General features: G+C 42.0%; 1 protein-coding gene across 3 annotated transcripts in view; it reads left to right on the forward strand.

The window, feature by feature from the left end:
* MTNR1A (melatonin receptor 1A) overlaps positions 1-10071 on the forward strand; it is a 37227-nt gene extending 27156 nt beyond the window's left edge. For all 3 annotated transcript variants that reach the window (XM_077302156.1, XM_077302154.1, XM_077302155.1), the window contains exon 3: positions 7943-10071. In XM_077302156.1, the coding sequence (XP_077158271.1) occupies positions 7943-8811 (869 nt within the window). In that variant the 3' untranslated portion in view covers positions 8812-10071. The remainder of the gene's footprint in view (positions 1-7942) is intronic.
* Positions 10072-24252: the final 14181 nt, after the last annotated feature.

Genomic DNA, 24252 nt, shown 5'->3' on the forward strand with positions numbered 1-24252 from the left:
CTGGTGGTCCAGGATCTGAGAGACCCAGGTCCATCGCCCCACTCTGTCATGGAAGCTTGATAGATGTCCTTGGGCCAGTCACACACTCTCACCCCACAGAGTTCTTCTGAGGATAAAATGGAGCAGAAGAGAATGAAGGAGGCCACACTGGGTTCCCATTGAAAGAAAGGCAGGTGTCATGGCCCTACCTGTCAGCACTGAGAGAAGTGTCTGCAGACACATTGCAGACACCTGAAATTAATCAGCTTCCAGCCCAGCCAGAAATAAGCAATAAGGCTTCTGAGATGGAGAACATTCAGCTGGTGACTTCAGACACTGACAGCTCTGAGTCCCTCCCACAGCTAGTAGGTGCAGATGAAAACTTAGGATAGCACTACAGGAGAGGCAGATATCTGCTCTCCTGCAGAGCCAGCATAGTTTGCAAGAGGCAGGCTCCGGGTGATTGCAGAAGCAATCCCCAAGCAAACTGCAAACTAGATTTCAGGCATGCCCAGGAAGAATGCAGTGTGGAAGCAACATGTGACAGCCTGATTCCACCTGCATGCCTTGAATCTTCTGATGATCCTGACAGGTATTCTTCTCACCTTGGTTTTGGAAACTCCCTGACTGGCTGATTACACAGCTCTGACTTCTGAGCTTGCTTTTGGACATTCCTGGCTCTGGTAATCCCCTGGTGTTGACTTCTTGGCTTGTTCTAATTTGGACATTCCTTTCAATGCAGCCTGTGGCTGCAGGATCTCCAGTTCCAACTCCAGACCATGTTCAGCAGCTTCTCCAGATCAAGGTCTCTCCTCTGAACCAGTAACGCTGCTGTGGCAGCAGTACATCTGACTTGATCTGCTAGCAGAGCAGGTTATAAACAGCAGATGAGTAAATAAAAATTAATTCACAGACTTTCAGTCATAAGGTGTGGAGTGGAGACTACAATCCATTCTTGCAATCTATATTGGAATGCACTAGATGTATATATGCCTGCAAATCACTTCCCTGCATCTAGGAACATCCCCATAACATGGGAAAGGCCATTCGGCTAATGCTCAGACCACTCTCTTCACCTGCTTATATCCCTGGGATGGGATTTAGATCTTCCAAAAGACTTGGGGAGGGGGGAGATGCTATCTTCCCAGCCCTTCAACCTTCTGTAGTGAGAACTGTTGAGGTTAAGTCTAGCTGAGTGTTTCCTTTATCCCTCGTTCCAGATTTGGGGGGAGATGAGGATAGGAGACTAAAAGAGTGGAGTGAGTCATTCTGCACATGTTCCACATTCATTCAGGAAAGTTGCAGAAATATAATATAAATGATATAAGAACAAGTATTGGGCTGGACATTTTCCTTCTCATGTGTGTGTTTTGTTGTCCCATCCACTCCTTAAGCAATGGGGGGAGCACCCACATACCAGCATGGGGGAATCCCCAGTGTTATTGACTACTACAGCTTTATTCCGCCTGCGCTTGGATGTGAAATGGTATGTATGCTCACAGCAAACCTTCCCCCCTTCCCTGCCCCCTCTCCCCTGCCCCCTTTCCCCCTCATGCAGGCTTTGCCCTGTTTGGCCATGCTGCTTGTAGCCTGTTGTGTCACAGATCAAAATTATATATAGAATTAAATCAACCTGAGATTTTGGACCTGGAATGTCTTTACTGTAAATGCTATGGTAATTATGACAGTTAGTCTTAGTTCATCCCCTCCCCTTTAGCTACATAAGTAAAGAATGGCCTGGTTGTTTTCCGCTGTGTTAGATCTTCTTCAATAATAAAGAAGGCCTTGTAGATCCTACATGTGTGGCTATAAAAAGAATGGTGACTATAAAAAGAACTAAGGTAAAGAGGGTGGATGAGTGAGTTCTTGCTGAATACTTCAAAGGAAACTATCTTTAGCAGTCTATATATAGACCTACAATTTCATCAAAGGGTTCTAGAGGTTGCTGTTGTTTGCTTGTATTTATTGTAGTGAGACATAGTTGGCTTTCTGCTTTAAGCCAGGGCCTTGACTGAAGCAGAACAGAAAACTTAATAAATGAGAAAGTAAAGGCCTTGTGGAAAAGGACGTGGCTGGGTGTTTTGAACGCTGGAGGTCCCAGGTCCAGTCCCTGGCATCTCCAGGAACCAGCAGGTGTTGGGAAATCCCATTCTCTGTCTGTGATCTGGAGAGGTGCTGCTGCAGAGCAACAGACTGACTTGTTTTTAAAAAGTTGAAGGAAAACTTGGTTCTCTCCAACCGCATTCCTCGCAAGTTCTCCTAGCAGAGCCTTGTCATCTCTTACCTCTGGCCTAGGAGGTGAGGGATGGGCTAGAAGATCTGGGTTCATCTCTGCGCTTGAGGATTTCAGTTAGATAACCTTAATTCTGTGGTGGTCTCAGTTTTCTTGTCCGTATTAATGGAGGGTTATTGTTTTTGTCCTTCGTATATAACTTGATGCTCCTCTGAGCAACTCGAAGTGGCTTACATGTATTTCCAGGCAGTCACACATCTAGGTTGTTTTTGGGCCACATCTCCTGTAGTAGAACTACTTCATGCAGCCACATGTGGTGGTGGTTAGAGTGCCAGACAAAGAAGTGGGAGATCCAGGTTCATAGCCCAACTCTGACATGGAATTTTGCTGGGTGACCTTGAGCCAATCCCACACTGTTAGCCCAGCCTATCTCACAGCATTGTCATGAAGATAAGATGATGGAGGAGGCAACAATTAAAGCTGATGAGGCCCTTATTACAGAGAAAGGCAGGGTATAAATAAAGTAAATACATTAATTAAATCATTTATCAGCAGCCCCCCCCCCCACACACACACACACACAATACCTATATATAAAGATGAGCAAGTGGAACAAAAATAATTTATCTTTCTGATAAAAGATTTTTAGAAAGGGACACATTGACTATAATTTATGAGAGTGAGGACCTTTGATAAAATTATCTCCATTTTGTTCATGAATCCCTCTGTAATGAAATGTATGGTACCTCCCACCAAGATAAACAGAATCAATAGGTTTTTGTGGATTCTTTCCATATGTTGTCCAGTTCACATGGGACAGCAACCATGCTGATTGCATTCCCAGTGTGTGCAACTGGTGGGCATTTGTGTGAATGCTATGGAATGTTTGCAAAGGGTTACTATAAAGAATATCCCAAGTGCAATAGGTATCTGTCTTCATAAGGGTACAGTTATTTATTTGTGTAAGACAGTAACAGCACTCTAGTTATACCTGTTACTTATTAGAAGAATTAGAAGAAGAGTAGTTTCTTATATGCCACTTTTCTCTACCAGAAGGAGTCTCAAAGCAGCTTACGATCCCCTTCCCTTTCCTCTCCCCACAACAGACCCCTGTGAGGTGGGTGAGGCTGAGAGAGCCCTGATATCCCTGCCCGGGCAGAACGGTTTTATCAGTGCTGTGGCAAGCCCAAGGTTACCCAGCTGGCTGCATGTGGAGGAGCGGAGACTCAAACTCAGCTCACCAGATTAGAAGCCGGCACTTAACGACTACACCAAGCTAGCTCTTTGGGTTTCATCTCAGGATTGTTTGCATTAATCACCTCTTTTTACTGCATAGTTTAAGTGGCAGAACGGCAAGTGGTTAACATTGTGCAAACTTGCTATGGGAATGCACCAGACTGAATGCCTTCTTCTGAGAACAGTAAGAAAAGTGCACCATTGTGTCATATTAACTTTTATGACATTGTAAAGAAAAGGCCATTCAAATGCAAAGCATTATAATAGGCATTGTCTCAACTTTATTGGATAATGAAGTCTGTATTCATTAATGCACTGCTACATCAAGTTAAGTACACTAAACTCTCCTTTTATAACTCTTTAATTTTAACACTGTTAAATGTGTAAGGGTATTAAAACCATGTTTTATTTAATGAAGAAAACTGGAGCATATTTGAAGAAATCCCTGAGGTGGAATTTTTAAAAGCTGTTTGGAGAGGGGGGCGTATTCAGGAGTCTGATATCAATGTCTTGGCCATACATCCTGTTGAAAGAGAGGTTTGCTTGTACAATTTGACTTAGATAAAGTCAGTTTGACTTATATGCCATCAAATTGTTCATGGAAAACTCTGTATTTATTGCTTTATACTTCCATGTAGTGATCCTTCCGATCATATTTCAGTTGAGGCTTTAGAGAAAGGTGCACACATTGAGAAACTCCAAATAACTAAACCAGCAGCAGAGTCTAAAATTTGCTTGGTGGGATTATAAGATTGGAACCCATAGAATCTTTCTCATTTCCCCTTTCCCCGGAATCCATTTTGACCCCAGGAAATTTTATTGCCAGGGTCAAGGATCTTGTCCGTACTATCAGCAGCATTAGTCAAAATGAGAAGAGGGAACGAGGTGGTTTTTATATGCCACTTTTCTCTACCCGAAGGAGGCTCAAAGTGGCTTACAATCGCCTTCCCTTTCCTCTCCCCACTACAGACACCCTGTGGGGTGGGTGAGGCTGAGAGAGCCCTGATATCACTGCTCGATCAGAACAGCCTTATCAGTGCCGTGGCGAGCCCAAGGTCACCCAGCTGGCTGCATGTGGGGAGTGCAGAATCGAACCTGGCATGCCAGATTAGAAGCCCGCACTCCTAACCACTACACCAAACTGACTCTCTATTTCTTGCTGAATCTTCTCTGTTTAAAGCTGCAATAAGGACCAAATGGCACAATAGTTTATTAACGGGACATCCTGCTTGTGTCTCAGCCACACAGCAGCTGCTGGGAATGTAAGGATTAAAGCCTGTGGGGGCTATTTTCATTTGGGAAAATTTGTCAGGGGAGCAGAAAGGAGCCACTCATCAGGAATGACAATAGAAAAAATGTAAATGCAGAACTAGCCCTGAACTGGAGGCCTCCATAATTCTAGGCTCCCATATTATTTAAAAATGTGTAAGAAGAGCTTAGGCTGCACTGAAATGTCCCTCTCCCTTTTACATGACTTTTCAGCCAATCTGACCAAGCAGCATGAACTGGGGAGGTTTGTGTTTGCAGCTGTCCAGCTGCAGGTCCATCTGGGTCACTTTCTCCAGGACAAGCAAGGCCTGCCTCAAACTTCTAGCTCCTGCATTTAGCCACTTGACTGAGTTAATTTACTAATGTGACAGCTGCTTCCGCAGAGTAAAAGTCTCTTGGTTGAGCTCCCAAAATAGAGCCTTGTAAAAATTGCTAAATAATGTAAAGTGTAGAGGCCTATTTTTAGATGGAAAGGAAGAGCTTATTGGGGCATGCAAGTTCTGTGTTGTGCTGTACAGTCTCTGGGCTTCAAGCCATTCACATCCTCTTGCATGGTTACCTGCAGTACCAGACTTAATTTGCTAATCAGAAGTAAATCCTACGCCTCCCCGGTCACATAATTAAATTTTCATATGCACCTAGAAGCCTTTTTATACACAAGCCAAGTTTATATATAGAAACTTGTTTCTAAATTAGGCATTTCACATCTGAGAGACGGTATCAGTGGGTGACGTTTCCAAGAGTTAGTGGAGTTTGCAGGACCCGCATATCTTTTGATCTGCTGGGTGCCGTTTTGGAGGCTACCAGTCCAGTTATCTCTGCCTACTTCTGGCCACACATAGTTAAACACGACTAGTGTAAGAATATAGAAGAGAATGCACATTTGAATAAAGATCAGTTGCTGACATCATCCAACTGAGTTTGCATATTTCCATCCACCATTTTGTTTGTCTATTTATTTACAAAATGCATAGGCGAACTTTTTGCCCTCACCAAGGCTACCAGTGTAGCTAACAAATTAAAAACATGCAGAATTAAAATATACTTTTAGTTGTCGTGAATAACTGTTTGTTACAAGAACTGCTTTGAAGTGTATTGGCTTTCTTACTAGTGGTCACATATAACTCTCAGCTCAAAAAAAGTGTAACACATCATCATTGACTTACAGCCTCTACTGGATAATTATTATTATTATTATTATTATTTAATTTCTAGACCGCCCTTCTCCCAATAGGTCTCAGGGCGGTTTACAACATAAATAGTTAAAATACAATAAAATCCCCATAAAAACCCCAATTAAAAGTTACATATAACATAACATATAGCGGCGGTGGTCACAATTCTGATCTTAGTTCAGCCTGGTGGAGAGAATAATGTTCAGAAGAGGGTGGCACCAATACAATAGATCTAACCATGATCTCGGTGTTAGAGATCTCAATATTGGAGGGGATCCTCTGATGGGTTAGTGGGAGAGCTGCCCTGGCCTCAACCATATGCCTGGCGGAAGAGCTCCGTCTTACAGGCCCTGCGGAAAGCTGGTAGATCCTGCAGGGCCCTTAGCTCTTCTGGGAGCTCGTTCCACCAGGTTGGGGCCAGGACTGAAAAGGCCCTGGCCCGGGTCGAGGCCAGGCGCACATCCCGTGGGCCCGGGACAACCAGTAAATTCATACCCGCAGAGCGGAGTGCCCTGCGGGGGGCATAAGCAACCAAGCGGTCCCGCAGGTAGTTCTAGAATGACAGTTCTAGTTCACAAATACTGAGGGGCAAACCTTTTCTTGCCCACAGACAGCTTCCCGCAACCTCAAACAACTGCTTACCCACAACAATTCAATATATCTGCAAAAAAATAAAAATACAACTTTGTTGCCAGCTACACCCAGACAGCATGCCATCTCAGCCTAATTCACTTGTTCATCTTCTACATATTATATGCCATTAAATGAACAACAATGCCCTTCAGTTCTCTACAGAGGGTTAACAGGTCAAACCCTATGCTGAAATGGACACAATCAGCTATCAGTAGGTGCAAACTTAAATGGACTCCGGGGAATGGTAGAGGACAGGAAAGCCTGGAGGATCATTGTCCATGGGGTCGCGATGGGTCGGACACGACTTCGTACCTAACAACAACAAAACTTCGATGGTCTTAAAGGTGCCACTGGACTCAAATATTGTTCTGCAGCTTTCTTATTTGTTAGGCATGAACTGAGTTGAGCTAGGGAAATATTTATCTCCACTAATCGGTTAAGTATGAATGTTCTTCAGTCATCATTTACCACCACCACAAATGCATCTAGCTGCACCCATAACCCAGAGGCTGTAGCAAAGTTGAGGCCAGATGCAATTAAAGATATATGTATCCATCACTTTATCATTATTAAAATTAGTATTTCTATATCAACACAATGCCTTTGATGGTAACTTTGTTTAAAAAAAGAATATTCATTTAGATTTTGGTCATGAAAGGAAAATTAGAATTTCACATGGAACAAATTATGCCAGTAGAAGAGCACTTTTTGATCCAATGCACAGGAATTAAGTGTTTTAGAAAGGACCTTGACATAATAACAAACAAATGAGGTAATAGAGATCAGAAAGGCAGTGTGGGGTCTAGTGGTTAAGAGCAGTGGACCCCAGTCTGAAGAATTAGGTTTGATTCCTCATGAAGCCTGCTGGGTGACCCTGGACCAGTCTCAGTTTCTCAGGACTCTCTCAGCCCTACGTATCTCACTAGGTGCCCCATGTGGGGAGAGGAAGAGAAGGTGAATGTGAGCTGCTTCAAGTCACCTTAGGGTAGAGTGAAGGAAGATATAAAAAGCAAGTATTCTTCTTCAGAGATAATAGAAAAGACTATACCAGTTCAGATTCAGAGACAAGGGTGCTTGTAAAAAACAAAATTCCCATTGTAAAAAAAAATGAAACATTTCCTGAAAGTACCAAATTACAGGGGGAGGACTCGTTAGATCTGTGTCCTTGGTGTGCTACATTTCCTGCACATATAGAGTTTTGGGGGGAGGACTGACAAGTTATATCCTTCCTGCTAAAGTATGAAATGGTATAGTCACATCATCTACCTCCGCTCCATCACCTGTTGCTGCTGCAGCATGTGTAAACAAGCCCTGTTATCTGAAAACATTGTTCTGGTTGCATAAAACGGGACATTCCACAGAAATGTGGCTCCATGAAATATTGCTGTCATAATAAGTCTGTATTCTTCTTTTCCAGGAAACATCTTTGTCGTCAGTCTAGCCATTGCTGACCTGGTTGTGGCAGTCTACCCATACCCTCTGGTCCTGACATCTGTTTTTCGAAATGGATGGAATCTGGGATATGTCCACTGCCAAATCAGTGGTTTTCTTATGGGCCTAAGCGTTATCGGATCCATATTCAACATTACTGGAATTGCTATCAACCGATATTGCTACATCTGTCACAGCCTCAAGTATGACAAGTTGTACAGTGACAAGAACTCCTTGTGCTATGTCATTCTTATCTGGGTCTTGACCGTTGTTGCCATTGTGCCCAATCTCTTTGTGGGATCTCTTCAGTATGATGCCAGGATATACTCATGTACCTTCTCCCAGTCAGTCAGCTCTGCATACACAATAGCAGTTGTGTTTTTCCATTTCATGTTTCCAATAGCCATCGTTACGTTTTGCTACTTGAGGATATGGATTCTAGTCATTCAGGTACGAAGGAGGGTAAAGCCTGATAACAACCCCAAACTGAAGCCACATGATTTCAGGAACTTTGTCACCATGTTTGTGGTCTTTGTGCTCTTTGCAGTCTGCTGGGCCCCTTTGAATTTTATAGGCCTTGCAGTGGCTGTCAACCCAGAAACAGTAATTCCCAGGATACCGGAGTGGTTGTTTGTTTCAAGTTACTATATGGCGTACTTCAACAGCTGCCTTAATGCTATCATTTACGGACTTCTGAACCAGAATTTCAGACGAGAATACAAAAGAATTATTCTGACAATTTGTACAGCAAAGTTTTCCTTCCAGGACAGCTCTAATGATGCATTAGAGAGGAACAAAAGCAAACCCTCGCCACTGGTCACAAACAACAATTTGGTGAAGGTCGACTCTGTATGAAAAGAGAAAAACTGTTACCAGCAATCTACAGACATTATACCTGCAAATGCAAATGCAAATGCAGGTAGGGGCTCATGGGAATTGTAGTCCATGAACATCTGGAGGACCACAGGTTGACTACCCCTGCTGTACAGTACAATACATAAATGCAAAATCTGTTCATTTTATCACTGTAATGAAACACTCGTTTCCTAATGTACAGATGCTCTTAGATGAAATTCTTGTACAATATTTTGAGCCAAAGTAAGTGCTTTCACATAAAGATTCTCCTATTGCACACCATGGCATGTTGCAAACAGTGGGTTTGCTTCACTTAAAGTTAGGAATATTAAAGTCCTGTTGATGCAATTGATAAAAATGCTTAAATCTCCACTAAAATGATGGAACTAGCATTGTTCTTTGACAGAAACATGCCCTGCCATTCACTGATACAACTTCAAACATCATAGAATTACAGAACAAATAGCTGTAATTTTTTTGTTTCATTTATTTAAAAACAAAAGATGGATTAGGACTAATCAAGACAGGAGCTATAGGGGACACATGGAGGGGCAATGCCTTCTTGGAAATATGGCATGCCACCTTCCATTTAAAAAAGCAAATCTCTAATCCAAGGTGCATCAGTGTGGAAGGAGCACATCCCGAAATTCCCTCGGTGGAGGCCCAAAACAACAACACTTGCCTGTATATCACTAGCATGCTACCATCTTTGTTTATACTCAAGCCATTTTTGTCAATCAAACCACTATGTAAATAATCCATGTTCTTCTACTGTGACATTATTGCTTTGAATGAAAAACAATAGCTTTCTTCACTGTGATTCTATCCTTAAATGATGCTTCTTTGTGTACTGACATTACTTTAGATGTAGTGATATCAAAATAGTAAGGGTGGTCAGATCATTTGATTTTAATCACCTAAAAATACACTATTCAAATTCTTGTGAAACTTTTGCCTTACTGAGCATTATGCCCAATGAAAAAGTAATGTTATGCATCTGAGAAAGTGGTGGAAATGTTTCAGATATTTCTTTGATCATTAGTATTTTTAAAACAAAGATCCCCCCCCCGTACAAACAGAAAGTGATCATGCCTTGAAATATTTGCTCATACTGTTATATATCACTGAGGAGGGAATATCCCTTTTATTTATTAAATGCTAAAATACATTTTATTATAATGTTGAAAGTCTCATTTGTTATATGTAAGGTCTATATTCAGTATTTTAAAATATTTGTATTAAATTTAAATTCACAGATAATATGCATGTTGGTGATATTGAAGCTGCTAAATATTGCAATAATTTTAAGGACCTGTTCTTTCTTAGTTCTTCAATTTTTTAAAGAAATTGCCTCCAAACAAATGCATAACCATGCCAATGAACCTCTAGAAAATCATTTTTCTTGAATCACTTTAAATATTCTTCACCTACCATTAACTTAAAATCAGGAATACAGTCTGGGATTTATTTAGAACCTTACAGAGTCACAGCCTATTCCATTGATACGCAACAGTTAAGAAACCGCTTCCTCCACAATTACATGAACATATGAACAGTGCTGGTTGACCTAGCTAATTGGACAGTGCATGAACCAGAGCATATACATTCAAAGTCATCTTGTGTGAATGCTGTAGCCCTTTCCAGATGGTATGATTTTGGCAAGCCAACTGTGCATAAGGGGAAACCTGGATACACGTGCTCACCATTTTGCCTAAATAGTACAGTGCATGTATTTCCCAGTGCTGATGTCCCAAACACATCCCACCACAAATATAGCATTCTGCTCTGAAGGTAGAAAATATGCTTATTGCCCTGTTCAGACAAAAGGTGCCTGCAGATATTACACATAGTGAGATCACCCCTTAACATGCAATTGGCCCACTACAATTGTAATATTTGGAAAGGATTGCCATGCAAGTTTATAGTATAGCTGTTATGAAAATAGAAACTCAGTGACACAATCATTATTGACAAGTCAAATAGGAAATATGAGGGAAAACTCAAGGGTCTGGAAATTTTTAGCCATGACAAGGATGAACATGATTCAAGTTTATACAATTATTCACAGGATAGACAGAGTGGATAGAGAGAACATTTCCCCCTTATTTCATTTTAATTTTATTTAGATCTATATACCATGCCTCATGGACATACTGTCTTGGGTGGTTTACAGAGTCTAAAAACTCAATAAAACCAATATATTTTAGAATATAAAAACATATTAAAATTTCTCCCCAAATACTAGAACACAGGAGTGCCAGTCAAGTTAGTGGGTAGTAGATTCAAGACAGACAAAATGATATCATTTTTTTTTTTACACAGAGTGTTTAAAATATGGAATTCATTGCCAGAGGATGTAGTGATGGCCATAGGCATAGATAGCTTTAAAAGAGAATTAGATACATTCATGCAGGACTGATCTATTGTTGACTACTAGCCATGTTGACTAGAGGGAACCACCACAATTGGAGGCAATAAGATTCTGAAACCCAGATCCAGGAGCAGCTTCAGGGAAAATCTTAATCTTTTTTCCCTATTCTTGGCCCTCCTGAGTAACTGGTTGGTCACTGTATGAGAGAGAATTCTGGACTAGATGGACCACTGGTCTGACCCAGCACGGTTCTTCTTATGTCCTTAAATGTTTTTTTAACCCAATAAGAACAGCAGCTTGAGCCAAAATTATGTGTTGTGAAAACGTGTGTTTTAGCTGCTCATCAGGATGCAGAGTAACTTATAATTTCAAATTATTCAACTGCACAGCATCCATTAATCACTTCTCGGTTGACTACGAGTACTGCTCTTTTCCTTTTTCACTTAGCATTTTCAGGCACTTTATTAAAGGCCCAAGTAGTGTAAGCAAATCAGAAACTAATTTGTCAGACAAATGAGTAGCCTGCTGTGCAAATTATCTTGAATTATGAAGAAAACAAGGGCAAAATCCAACAGCCATAAAAAAGGAATATGGAAAAGTACAAAAGTATTCTTGCAATTCAAAGCATCACTGAATATAACAACACACTCAGGGACTAAAATGTGATTTGATCCAATGGTATATGGGTAGTCATGCACTACACTATCTGTCCAGAGTTGAAATGACAAGGACTGACTGAATTATTATTTGCATATAGAACAGATTTGTTCCACCTGGAAGAACCCACTATAAGAAAAAAGGCATGGAATTCAAAAGTTCAGCAAAACATGAGCAAAGAGCAAAAGTGTAGAATCATATTTACTGTTCAGGCTTATTTTTATTTATTTAACACATCTTTACTTTTCTATGCATAGTGCACAAAGACATACACCTGAATCATGTAAACAAAATTATAAAAATAATAAAGTTTAATAAAATACCATAAGTGCCCATGACAGCTCTAAAACAACAATTTAGCACCATGCATTCATAAATTAACCCTCAGAGTCACATCCATTCACAAAATAGAGCAGCTTTGATTCCAGTTCAACCACAGGAAGTACACTGGAGTAAAGCATATTTACGAGCCTTTTTAAATCCATGTAAGGAAGGTGCCCTGCACACCTCTTCAGACCAAGCATTTCAGAGGCAAGGGCTGATAATTGGTAAAGTGATAGATTGTACACATTAACCTCTAGAAAGGAGGGGATTGCTACTAGAAACCAATGGGCTAGCATATGGGTGCGTATCAGGAACAAATGTGTAAATGAGATCCAGATCATGAAGGAGTTCAAAGCAGTTTACAGGAGTTGAAAAACATGCCTTTCCTAGAGCCCGATGCACTTAACACAATGACAAACTAAAAAGCATACATAATCCATTATTATAGCAAAGTAATACATCTCATTCATATCCAACCAAACAATCCTTTTTGATCATGCTCAAACTGAATGTCAGGGGCGATGACACTACCTGCAATCTTTCCATTCCATGCAGTTGCCCTTTTCTGTAAATAAGGCAACCGACAAATATTTTAGTACCTGTCAACACAACCTCTCAAAACACCTGGGTCTCTGATCTACGTACCAAAGTTGCACCTTGGATAACACAACATCCCCTTTTGTGAGCTCTGAGCACCAACATTAGACCTGCTCACAAGTTACAGAGTATGGGGGATCTAGACTTTTACATGTTCAGACTTTAGGTAGATACTAAAAACTACAAAGCACAGCAGGCAAAGCAGAAGTAGTATCTAGATATACCGCACAGGTATATCTTTGATGTACTGTTCTGTTGAACATATGGAAGACGGCCACAAGAAAGACAGGGTATTGGTGTCTATATTCATGGCAATTTTGCCAGCTCTTTTTCTAGCAGTGCGGTTCAATGTGTGTAGGAAGAAGTGGATTGATTCACAGAAAACATGGCAGAAGTTTAGATAATTCAGGTTGAACAGCTCAGCAGGGGGCTGTCAACTGAAATTAAAAGGAAGATATCACAACAACCATACTTGCAAGTTCAAAAATGTTCCTAACAATTTTACAAGTCCAGTGATGGAGGATAGGGAATAAGCAGTAGAGAGCTCAAAGCAGATATGTGGGTTAATGGATTTATAACAGGAATGATTGGGAAGTATGGGGATTTTAAATGTTCTCAATTGTAGGGAGGGAGCTAGAACAGTAAGCTATAATGATTTGGGTCATCGATCCTTGTGGAAGCACCCAGAGGAAATTGAAGAGAGGACAACAGTTAAGGATCATATCTGAACCTTCCAGACCACTTTACTCTAATTATCTGGCAGCAGATTCAATAAGGTTTGGAGAACAGAAGAAGAAACATATATCCCACTGGATGAATAGAAAGTGTTTATGTAACTGTCTGAGTCCTGGTTATGAAAATGCAACACAAAGAACATAACTTTGCCTTAAATTTTCTGAAAAAGAAAAAAAAACATTGACTATTGTCAGTTTGACAAGCAGGGGCTTATATTTGCTTCAGGAAAACAGGGAGTTCAGATTAATCTATTCCCATGAGTCTGTCTCCTTTTAAGAATCGAAGTCCTACCTCCTGGGAGCATGCAGATCAATCAATCAATTTTATTTACGGTCATAGACCATCCAGTAGAAAGCACAGAATTACAAAGGGCATGCAAATAGTACAGGATGTGACACTACTTTAGAAATCATGATATTTGATGGTAGGGTTTTTTTTTACTGTAAGGAACCGCACATGCAAAATGGGGGGGGGGGGAAGCACAGGTGGAAACTATAGCTAATTTCACATGCATTGGATAATGCACTTTTAATGTGCTTTAGCAATTGTTTGCAAGTAGATTTTCCTGTTTTGCATAGGAAAATTCAGCTGCAAGGGATTGCCAAAGCACACTGGAAGTGCATTATCCAATGCATGTGAAATTAGCCTAAATGATACGTGCCATCAACAAACAGCTCCTCAGTGATATGATATTATACAGGGTTGCCACCTCAATGAGGTCTAATAGAAAGAACACATTGTGAGATGGTAAGAAAATGTTTTTTTTTTGCTGTTAATTTATACCAGTGGTCCCCAACCCCCGGTCTGGAGACTGGAACCGGTCCGTGGATCAGTCGGTTCCGGGCCACATCTCTTCCTCGTCCTCCTCCCCGGCTGCTGCCTTGGGGGCTGCCCTGCCACTCTCATGCCGGCTCACCTTTGGTGCTCTCCAGTGGCCACCATGGCTGGGGCTCCCCCTCGGCGTGGCACTGTGCAGCTGCTGCTGGCAGCACCCCCCAGCAAGCAGCGGGAAGTCAGGGGCACCGGCAGTAAAACAAGTGGAGCAGGGGCTCAGGCGGCGATGGCGTCCCTCGGCAAAAGACTACCCCCCCCGGGCCTCAGTAAACTCGTCAAGCGTTGACTGGTCCCCAGTGATAAAAAGGTTGGGGACCACTGATTTATACCTTTTCTTTTCCCCAAAGGAGACCGAAAGCAGTATACATCATTCCCATTTCCTCTGTTTTATCCTAATAGTCCTGACAATGTGAGACTAGCCCAAGGTCACCTGGATACCGTGTGTGTCAGAATATGTAACAGTACTTCATTAGAATTTCCATGGCAGAGCTGGAATTTGAACCTGGGTCTCTCAGATCCTAAACTATAATATAATGAGATATTTTGTGTGTGTCCAGTCATTAACAGTACTCACACACACAATTCCTTTATGGGCATAAAGCAGATTAGCAAAATAAACAGAGATAGTCAGGACTCGTGCTGGTGGAAATGAGCGGAAGTATCCCTTTACAGTGTACCGTGGTGGCAAACCCCAGGAGGAGGAAGAGGGGATGGATGAAGAAGCCAAGAAGAAGAAGAAGATGACAGAAAATGTTGTAAGCTTCCTCTTGGTGGATGAAACAGAGGAGATCCAGGTGGCGGATGAAGAGGAATTTATCAGGAAACTAGACTGCAAACCTGACCAGCACCTTAAGGTTGTCTCTATTTTTGGGAATGCTAGGGATGGCAAATCACATACCCTTAACCGTACTTTTTTTCTATGGCCGTGAGGTTTTTAAAACCTCTCCAGCCTTTACAGTAGGTGTCTTGGCAGCCTATGACCCGGTCCACAAAATGGTGGCAATTGACACAGAGGGTCTGCTTGGGGCCACAGTGAACCTGTCAGAGGACCCGGCTGCTTCTGAAGGTCTTGGCTATTTCAGATGTCATCATCTACTGAACACACACTGACAGGCTTCACAATGATCTCTTCAAATTTCTCGGAGATGCCTCTGAGGCACACCTAAAACATTTCACCAAAGAGCTGAAGGCAACCACAGCCCGTTGTGGTCTGGATGCTCCCTTATCAACTCTGGGGCCTGGAGTCATTATCTTCCATGAGACTGTATGCATTAACAGTACTCTATTAGACCATAGGATCCTGGTAAAGTACTAAAGTTGCTTATATATTTAAATTTATGCAGGAAGACTATACTTTGTTATTAAATAATGAGCAGTTCCTTTTAAAGAAGGGACTGTAACAAAGCTATTCATTGCATTAAGATGTTCCAGTCTCCTGCAAGTGGCATTTTTCTGTGATAGTTCTGTAATTTGGGCTTTAATTAGTAAAAATAAATAAGCCACAAATGTCATGCAGCACTGAGTTGTTGTACATATCTACGCAGGCATAAAGCTGGAAAACAGTTTCGTGAATTTTGCCATCAGGCAGGATTATTCTAGCGTGGACAGTGACATTCAACAATAATGACCTTGAGCCAGAACCTTAAGAAGAAATGTAAAAATCCATGCTATCTCTCAGAGCACTGAAAAAAGGCAATGGTACTGAGTTACTTTTTAAAAGGAACCCAATTAACTAAAATATACCAAAAGACATTTTGGGGAAACAAGAACATCTGTTGGTCTTGGACATGGTAGAGCAAGCAGGGCTTCCCCCCCCTCTGTTCCCCCCATACTGTGTTCCTGTGGGTCAGTGGACCCCCCAGTCCCCAACCATCATGGGAAGAAGTAGTGGGCTGCACTGATGGGGGATCAGCAAAAATCACCCTCCCCTAGTCAATGTGCCTGATTCAGACCCAGCTCCTGGTTAGATCTGCTTTTCTGCTGTCAGTCCAGAAGTGCTTCAATGGGTTATTCTAGGTGTCTTGTGGAGGGCGCAGATTCACAGAGCAATACTTGGGAATGGGATGGTACACATATAACTTCACACCAACAGTTTATTTGCTCTATCAAAAATGTGTTGGAGTGACCTCTGACTTTGCTCCTTCTTCTGCCATGTTATCCCAGTGCCTGAGAGAAGGTCATGTTGCCAAAACAAGAAGATGCATCATCAGTGATTCTTCTCACATGGCCTCGGGGTTTTCACCACCTTGCAAAAGCTACCATGCCCTCTGTAATATGAAAAGCAGCTCTAGTCTAGCTATTGGTTTGAGGGCAGATCTGAAAGTCGTGACATTAGATTCGCTGATTGAGGAAGTTTTGCTTCAGAAAGAAATTAAAATCATCCTGAATGACTTACAGTTACTCGCTAAGGAAGCAAAAATTGTACCCTTTAATGTTTACAAAGTACTAATTTTCTTGCAGGGAGAAATATGTTTTGTTTGGCTTCTGGGAGAGCATCACTATAGCAACCGAAGAATAGATCAAACACATCAATCCTCCCAAAGAGCCCATGCATGTGATTCCATCCTCACATCCCTTACTTTGCCATGGTTTTAGCTGTGCCAACCAACAGAATTCATTGTATCTGCAGTACTTCCAATCCTCCCCCCACCCCACAAAAAAAAGACAATTATCCATCATCAGAAGTCTGCAGACGAAAAAGTGACCGGTTAGTTCAAATCAATGTATGACTATCCTGCTTTTCAACATCCCAGTTTCTTTTTGCTCCTGACCACTTTCTTGGACACCATTCACAGCCCCTCCCTCTCAGACCCCATAATTTATGAGCACACAATAGGATTGCTGCCCTGCTCCCAACCCCCTCAATTCTGCAGTCCTGCTTATGAGGTTTGACAAGCCTTGACTAAGTCCTAACTGACCTTCACAATTATTGTGTCTTTGTTCTCCCCCTCTCACCCACAAACTGGGAGTCCCCAAAAACAGATGCAGAGAAAGAGATCTGGGATTGAGAGGAGGTACTACTTCCATCCAAATTCAAAGTCCCCCTCATGTAAAAGTACCTGGTAATAACACATTAGGACATTTGAATGAAAAGTTCTAGTTGACTAGACCTCAGGGTCAGGTTTGGGCATGACTAATTTAAGGTGATTAAAAAAATACTTCCCTTGTACTGTGTAGTAGTACATTCATAGAATCATAGAATCATAGAATCATAGAGTTGGAAGGGGCCATACAGGCCATCTAGTCCAACCCCCTGCTCAACGCAGGATTAGCCCTAAGCATCCTAAAGCATCCAAGAAAAGTGTGTATCCAACCTTTGCTTGAAGACTTCCAGTGAGGGGGCGCTCACCACCTCCTTAGGCAGCCTATTCCACTGCTGAACTACTCTGACTATGAAAAACTTTTTCCTGATATCTAGCCTATATCGTTGTACTTGAAGTTTAAACCCATTACTGCGTGTCCTCTCCTCTGCAGCCAGCAGAAACAGCATCCTGCCCTCCTCCAAGTGACAACCTTTCAAATACTTAAAGAGGGCTATCATGTCCCCTCTCAACCTCCTTTTCTCCAGGCTGAACATTCCCAAGTCCCTCAACCTATCTTCATAGGGCTTGGTCCCTTGGCCCCAGATCATCTTCGTCACTCTCCTCTGTACCCTTTCAATTTTATCGATGTCCTTCTTGAAGTGAGGCCTCCAGAACTGCACACAGTACTCCAGATGTGGTCTGACCAGTGCCGTATACAATGGGACTATGACATCTTGTGTCATATGACATCTTCCATTCTACCATTTCAGCACTCTGCGATCTCTATGGCTGGATGTCTTGTCCAGGCCTGAACCAGCATTCTCTTGAACTGACACCTGTAAGGAAACAGGAGATTCCAACTTTTCTGGCTGCCTGCCTGTGGACAGCATGTTGAACTTCCATCTCAAAATTGTGAAAAAATCTCAAAATTCCTTCATGACAAGGAAAGAGGCAGGGGTAGAATTGTGATTGTGATAGTTTGCAGACATAATCTTATCAGGAACCTAAGTGATGGAGTTTTTAAAAGGATCCCTACTGGCTAGAGAGGAGGAGCTGCAACCAGTAAGCATTAGAGAGCATTCAGGGAAGGTAGCCAAATATTGTGGTTGTTTGACAATAAACAATTACTTTTATGGTGAGAACTGATTGAATCCCTAATTGATCCTAGGAAGGAAGTTCACAGATATACCAGCTGTTGGAATCTGCAAGATCTCTAGCAGGATTCAACAGCATATATGAAGCATATGCCACAGGAGGCATCAGAAGATTTGCATTTTTTTTTTGTATTTTGCATATTTCAACGAGGAAGTTCCTGGTGTTTTCAAATAATCTCCTCCTATCTCTTAATTGGCTCATTTGGAAATTTCCTGTTCCTCTCAGCCTCACCTACCTCACAGGATGACCGTTGTGGGGAGAGGAAAGGGAAGATGATTGTAAGCCACTTTGAGACTCCTTCAGGTAGAAAAAAACAGTATATAAGATTTTGTCATCCTCCAGGTGGGGTTGAGAGTTCTCTTAGAATTACAGCTGATCGCCAGATTACAGAAATCACTATAACAGCAACCTTGACGGTGGACACAACAGAATCACATCCCCATAGAATATGCAAGATGTGTAGTGTGCATGATACAACAGCATACAGCCATTGCTAAAGGGCAGCAAAAGATGGAGTTCCTGAGCTCTTTAATAACAATTCTTTCTCCCTGTTTGTCTTGAGATGAAGAACTATTTCTTCCCTCTCTTGCTTAGAAAGTTCTTTCTCTTTTTAATAAAACTATTTAAAAATCTAAATAAATAAATAAATACATATTTTATTCTTCGAGGAACTAGTGCCTTGCTCCTCTTTGTGTATTTAAACTCTGCCAATACCAACAAGGCCAGGGTCATGCTTATCATGAATCCCCCTGCAGTCAGGCAACCTGTGGTGATCCTTAGTCAACCCTTTCTCACCTCAGTTGCCTGTTTGTTCTTCCCTTGTCCTCAGCCCTCCTCCTTTTCATCGGCTACTTTCCCCAAGATATTCATACCCTGCTTTTCTCTCCAATGGGATCTCCAGGTTCGGACAATCATATAAACTGAACATTGATGGGCCTCCCCTGCATTCCAGCCCTGCTCACTCTTCCTTCAAATTAGAAGGACACAACAGTACATCTAATTCGACTGGCTTCGGCATTTAAATCTGGCAGATAGGCTTGGTAACTATTAATTATGAATTACTGGATTTTAATTATATTTTAACTGGGCTTTTATTAATAGATGTATTTGCTCCAATGGATGTAAACCGACCCAAGACGACTGGCTCAATAGAAGTGGTCTGTAAATCTAAATAATAACGAAAATAAATAAAGGTGGCTCAGAACATTTTATCTCTGACAAAGTAATCTTATGCAGCAAATTTCGGACTTTCAACACCTTATCATAAAACTTCTTGCATGTCATAGCACAAATTACAACTGACATTGTCTCAGCATTCTAGATGGCAAAACAAAAAAGAAAAATGAATGCTACAGAAAGTATATATCTTTTATTAAAAAGAGGTCAAAATGGATGTGTTTATTAAAATGAGGGGACGGTCAGGAAATGTGAAGAAAGGGTACTGTTCCCTTCAAAACGGTGCCTACAGTCAGCCTATCTTTGTCATGCATTTCTAAGGTCACCATCCTATACCTGGCAACTGCTGGGAGCCTGGGAAGCTGAGGGAATGGCAGGCATCAGAGCTGCATGCAACATGACATAACTGTCATGTCATGTCACTCTAGAAATCGGTGGAAACTCTATGGTAAAAGCATAGATATCCTGGGACTTCCTAGATCAATATGATGTCACCATGATGTCACCCCCCTCCGTAGTTGAGGATGCGGAGAGCAAATGAGTAGATTACGCCATCGCTGTTGCCATTACTGTAAATTATCGGTTTTTATTGTCATTTTATGGTTTTAGGGGACGGGGTTATGTAAGCCGCTTCGAGCCTTCGGGGGAGGCGGGGTATAATAATAATAATAATAATAATAATAATAATAATAATAATAATAATAATGATGATGATGATGATGATGATGATGATGATGATGATGATGATGATGATGATGATGCCAAATTATTTTTTTCTTTCCTGCTGCCAATTGGGTTGCCAAACTTAAGCACGTCTGTTGTGAGGTCCCAATATATAGGTGACACAGATGATGTCCTCAAGATATTTTTCATATCAAACATTGCAAAGTAAATGTGCTTTCAGTTAAAGTTATCTGCCACTCACCAAGACTTAAACTTTAAAGAAGTTTTCCACAAGTCTGTACTTTAGTTACTATGGTAACTGTAACTATTACAACTGAAATATTTCAGGGAGGAAAGTTGATATTTGGCAGCTCTGTCTTGTCTGAAGTACAAAACTTCAGGAAATTTTTGACTTTCCCAAAATAAATCTTTACAGGGAGGATCTCAACTGCTATTATGCTCAGAGTTCTTTCTTCAAACACATTACCAAATATGGCAATATAGATTTGTCCATGTATACCAGCCTTTTTCTACTTTTTTTACCATTGAGAAACCCTGAAGCATTCTTCAGGCTTTGAGAAACCACAGAAGAGGCATGATCATGCAGAATATTGTTGGGAAGCATAGCTGTATACATGCCAACCAGGGCCCCTCCCATTCCCACCCCCTCCAGGCCCATCATTGGCCATCGGGGGGGGGGTTCAATATGACCATATATAGTCATATCACCTAATAAATGTTTAACAAATGTAAAATACTAATAGTAAAGACCATTGCATTCTGTAATGCAACGGATGCTAGCTCATGGTTTGGTGTAAGTGTAGTGCCTCACTTAGAACCTGGCTACCCTAAGAGGATGTCTGTCTGTGCACAACAGTCTTGACTAGGGCTGATTCTGTACTTACTTTGTTTTTTCCATTGTGGATTCTGCTGAATTCAGATCGATTTGAATTTATGGTGATTTTTCAAATATTAAGGGTTATATCCACTTCTGGATATTGCGGTAAAAGGTTGGGTCACTCCAGATCAATCATGCATGTTGCAGAGGGAAAATTTAAAGCACCCCAAATCAAAATGGATATCAAATTCAGTGTATACAGGAGGGATTTATTCAAACTGGGAGTGGGTAAAAAGCCCTGTGCAGGCGACACCCTGATGACAGCTAGTGGAGTCATCCTGAAAGAGTCCCCAAGGGGATGACCATAGAAAGTGGAAGGGTGTGTAATGGGAGAGGCAGTCCCATAGGTCTGAGGGTTCTAGACCCTTAGTGGTGCCTGAAACTAGCCATCACCAACAACCATAGAAACTTTCTGTCCATTCCTGCACTTATCTATACATCAACAGTGCAGCTATTCCTGTTGCGTTTCTGTGTTTTCTAAAAAAAAAAAAAGCAACAAGAATTGAAGCTATAGAATGCCAATAAATATTGAAGATTGTTTTGTCTTTCATTCCCCTACTTCTTCTCCCTAAAGTAAATGGTCAATAACCTCTAAATTGGGATCATCCTCAGTGAAGAATATATAACAGATGAGGCATCTGGGGGGAAAAGGTACTGGTTTCAGTACAGAAGCACCAATGTCAAACTTAGCAGTTGGAGGATAAGATAGCAAAGTAATAACAATACTGTTACAGATATGTCTCCAGAACACACAACTACTCACACTTTGCTGTGGTAGACTCGGTTAGAAAGAATTCAGTACATTGAAACATTCTGCTGTGAAACTAGGTCAAGGGCTCCTTGGTATGCTATTGAATCCCCCAAACACAAAGTATTCACTCTGTTATGAAATAGGCCAGTCTGATCTGAAGGAACAAGCACGACAAAAGGAGATTAAAACTATTGTGAAACCCTTTCAACCATATTTTATTCTCAATATTTGATAAGTCAAGACTGCCAGCATTTTTGTTGTTCAAAGGGAAGACATCACTAAGGGATATTTTCAAGGAGATATTTTCAAGGAGATAACTCTAAGCCAGGCTTTCTCAACCAGGGCTTTGTGAAACCTTGGGGTTTCTTGAAAGTTCTGAAAGGATTTCCTAAATGGGTAGGAGTGAATTTTTAATATATTTTAAAAATGTGTTAAACATTTATCATGTGATATGGCCATATATGGTCATGTTGACCCCCCCCCCTCACAAATGGCCAATGATAGGCCTGGAAGGGATGGGGTAGGGAAGGGTCCTGGGTGGGCATGTACACAGCTATGCTTCCCAACCATATCTTGCACGGTCATGCCACTTCTGGGGTTTCTCAAAACATGAAGAATGTTTCAGGGAGTTTCTCAATAGTAAAAAAAGTTGAGAAAGGCTGCTCTGTATAATTTTGCTCTGTCAGATGTTAAAATGTCCTTGAGTCAGTAGGGATGAGCAAGATAAGAGTGTTTCTACTGTATACAATATTTCAGCCATGACCACCAGTTATTTCTCTCACATTAAAATCAAACAATATCTTGATGTTTTGTAGTCTGGCCAATTGATGAACTTCCTGGGCACTTTCACATTTGTATTAATTTAAGCTAAGGCTTGTATCCATACAGTACAAGTGAACATTTTATCCTAGTGGTTTTCATCAAACATATGAGTTTTACAGTTTGTTTTAGAACGTAGTGCTTTTGGCACAGGGTGGGAAAAGTAGGTCATGGTTCTTCTTAAATTCAATGTGGTGAGCAGTTTTTTCAAAGCCTTCAGCAACAACTGTGAAGAAGGAAATGTCAGAAACTGCAAGGAGCTCAAAACGAGAGATGCGGACCAAGAATGTCATCAGAATAAAGTATTTACATGGAGTGAATACAAGTCCCCCTTCCCCCCTCCCCAGAGGGTCATGAAGAATAATAAGGGAATGTCTGAAATTTGCATATGTTACAAGTATGCAGGGTAATGAAAAGAACTAGTTGTGGATCCCCTTTGGGGGAGGGCGAGCTGTCATCTTAAATTTGCTTCCAGTCATCTTTCTTTTAGGTAACTATAGTATAGTTATTTGTGCAACACTTCCTTGCACATGCAGAAATTCAATTCTAGGAGGAATTCAAGCCCATTTGTCCTTCTAGGCCAGGTTTAAGAAAAGACAATTGCTGGCTTTCTCAGAGATGTACAACCTGGTCTTTTATGTTATGTTCTGCATGAGGAAAAGAAAATGGCATATCATGTGTTGTATCTAAGCAGAACTGGGTTCTTGGACCCTTATATGCCCATTTCTCCTGCACTTAGAGCAGAATCAAATTATCATGGTGGCCTTGAATCATACGTACTCCAGGCATGCATTGCTGTGGTTCAGATGGAGATTGAAGCTTATTTGGAGAGGGGGCTGAAGCCTCCCACCTTCACACCCCACATGCCATTTTTCCAACCCCAAAAAATCCCTAGGAAGCCCCTCTTTGCTTTCTTGGGAGGTTTATGTGGAATGGTTAATCCATGGCACAATTGGGAAGCATGGAACATGTGATCCAAAGTGCTTGTGGCAGCCATGAAGTCTTTTATAATGTATAAATTATATCATATATACCAGCGGTCCCCAACCTTTCCGAGGCTGGGGACCGGCAGGGCATCGGGCCGCGCCCCCGCGGACCGCGCCCGTGCGGGCCACGCCCGCGGATCGGGCCGCGCCCGCGGGCCGCGCCCACGGATCGGGCCGCGCCCGCGGGCCGCGCCCACGCCGCGCCCGCGGATCGGGCCGCACCCGAGCCGCGCCCGCGAGCCGCGCCCGGGCCGTGCCCGCGGATCGGGCCGAGCGGGCGTGGCCCGCACAGGCGCGGCCCGGCCCTGATTCCCTCTCCCCGCCTTCCGCAGTAAGAAGCTTCCCGGGCCGCAAGCTTGCGGCCTGGGAAGTTTTTTACTGCGGGGGCGGGGCGGGGAGAGGGAGCCGCGGCCCGGCGCCATGGCCTTTGCGGCCCGGCACCGGGCCGCGGC

The sequence above is a fragment of the Paroedura picta genome, chromosome 10, assembly GCF_049243985.1.
Source record: "Paroedura picta isolate Pp20150507F chromosome 10, Ppicta_v3.0, whole genome shotgun sequence".
Classification (NCBI taxonomy): Eukaryota; Metazoa; Chordata; class Lepidosauria; order Squamata; family Gekkonidae; genus Paroedura; species Paroedura picta.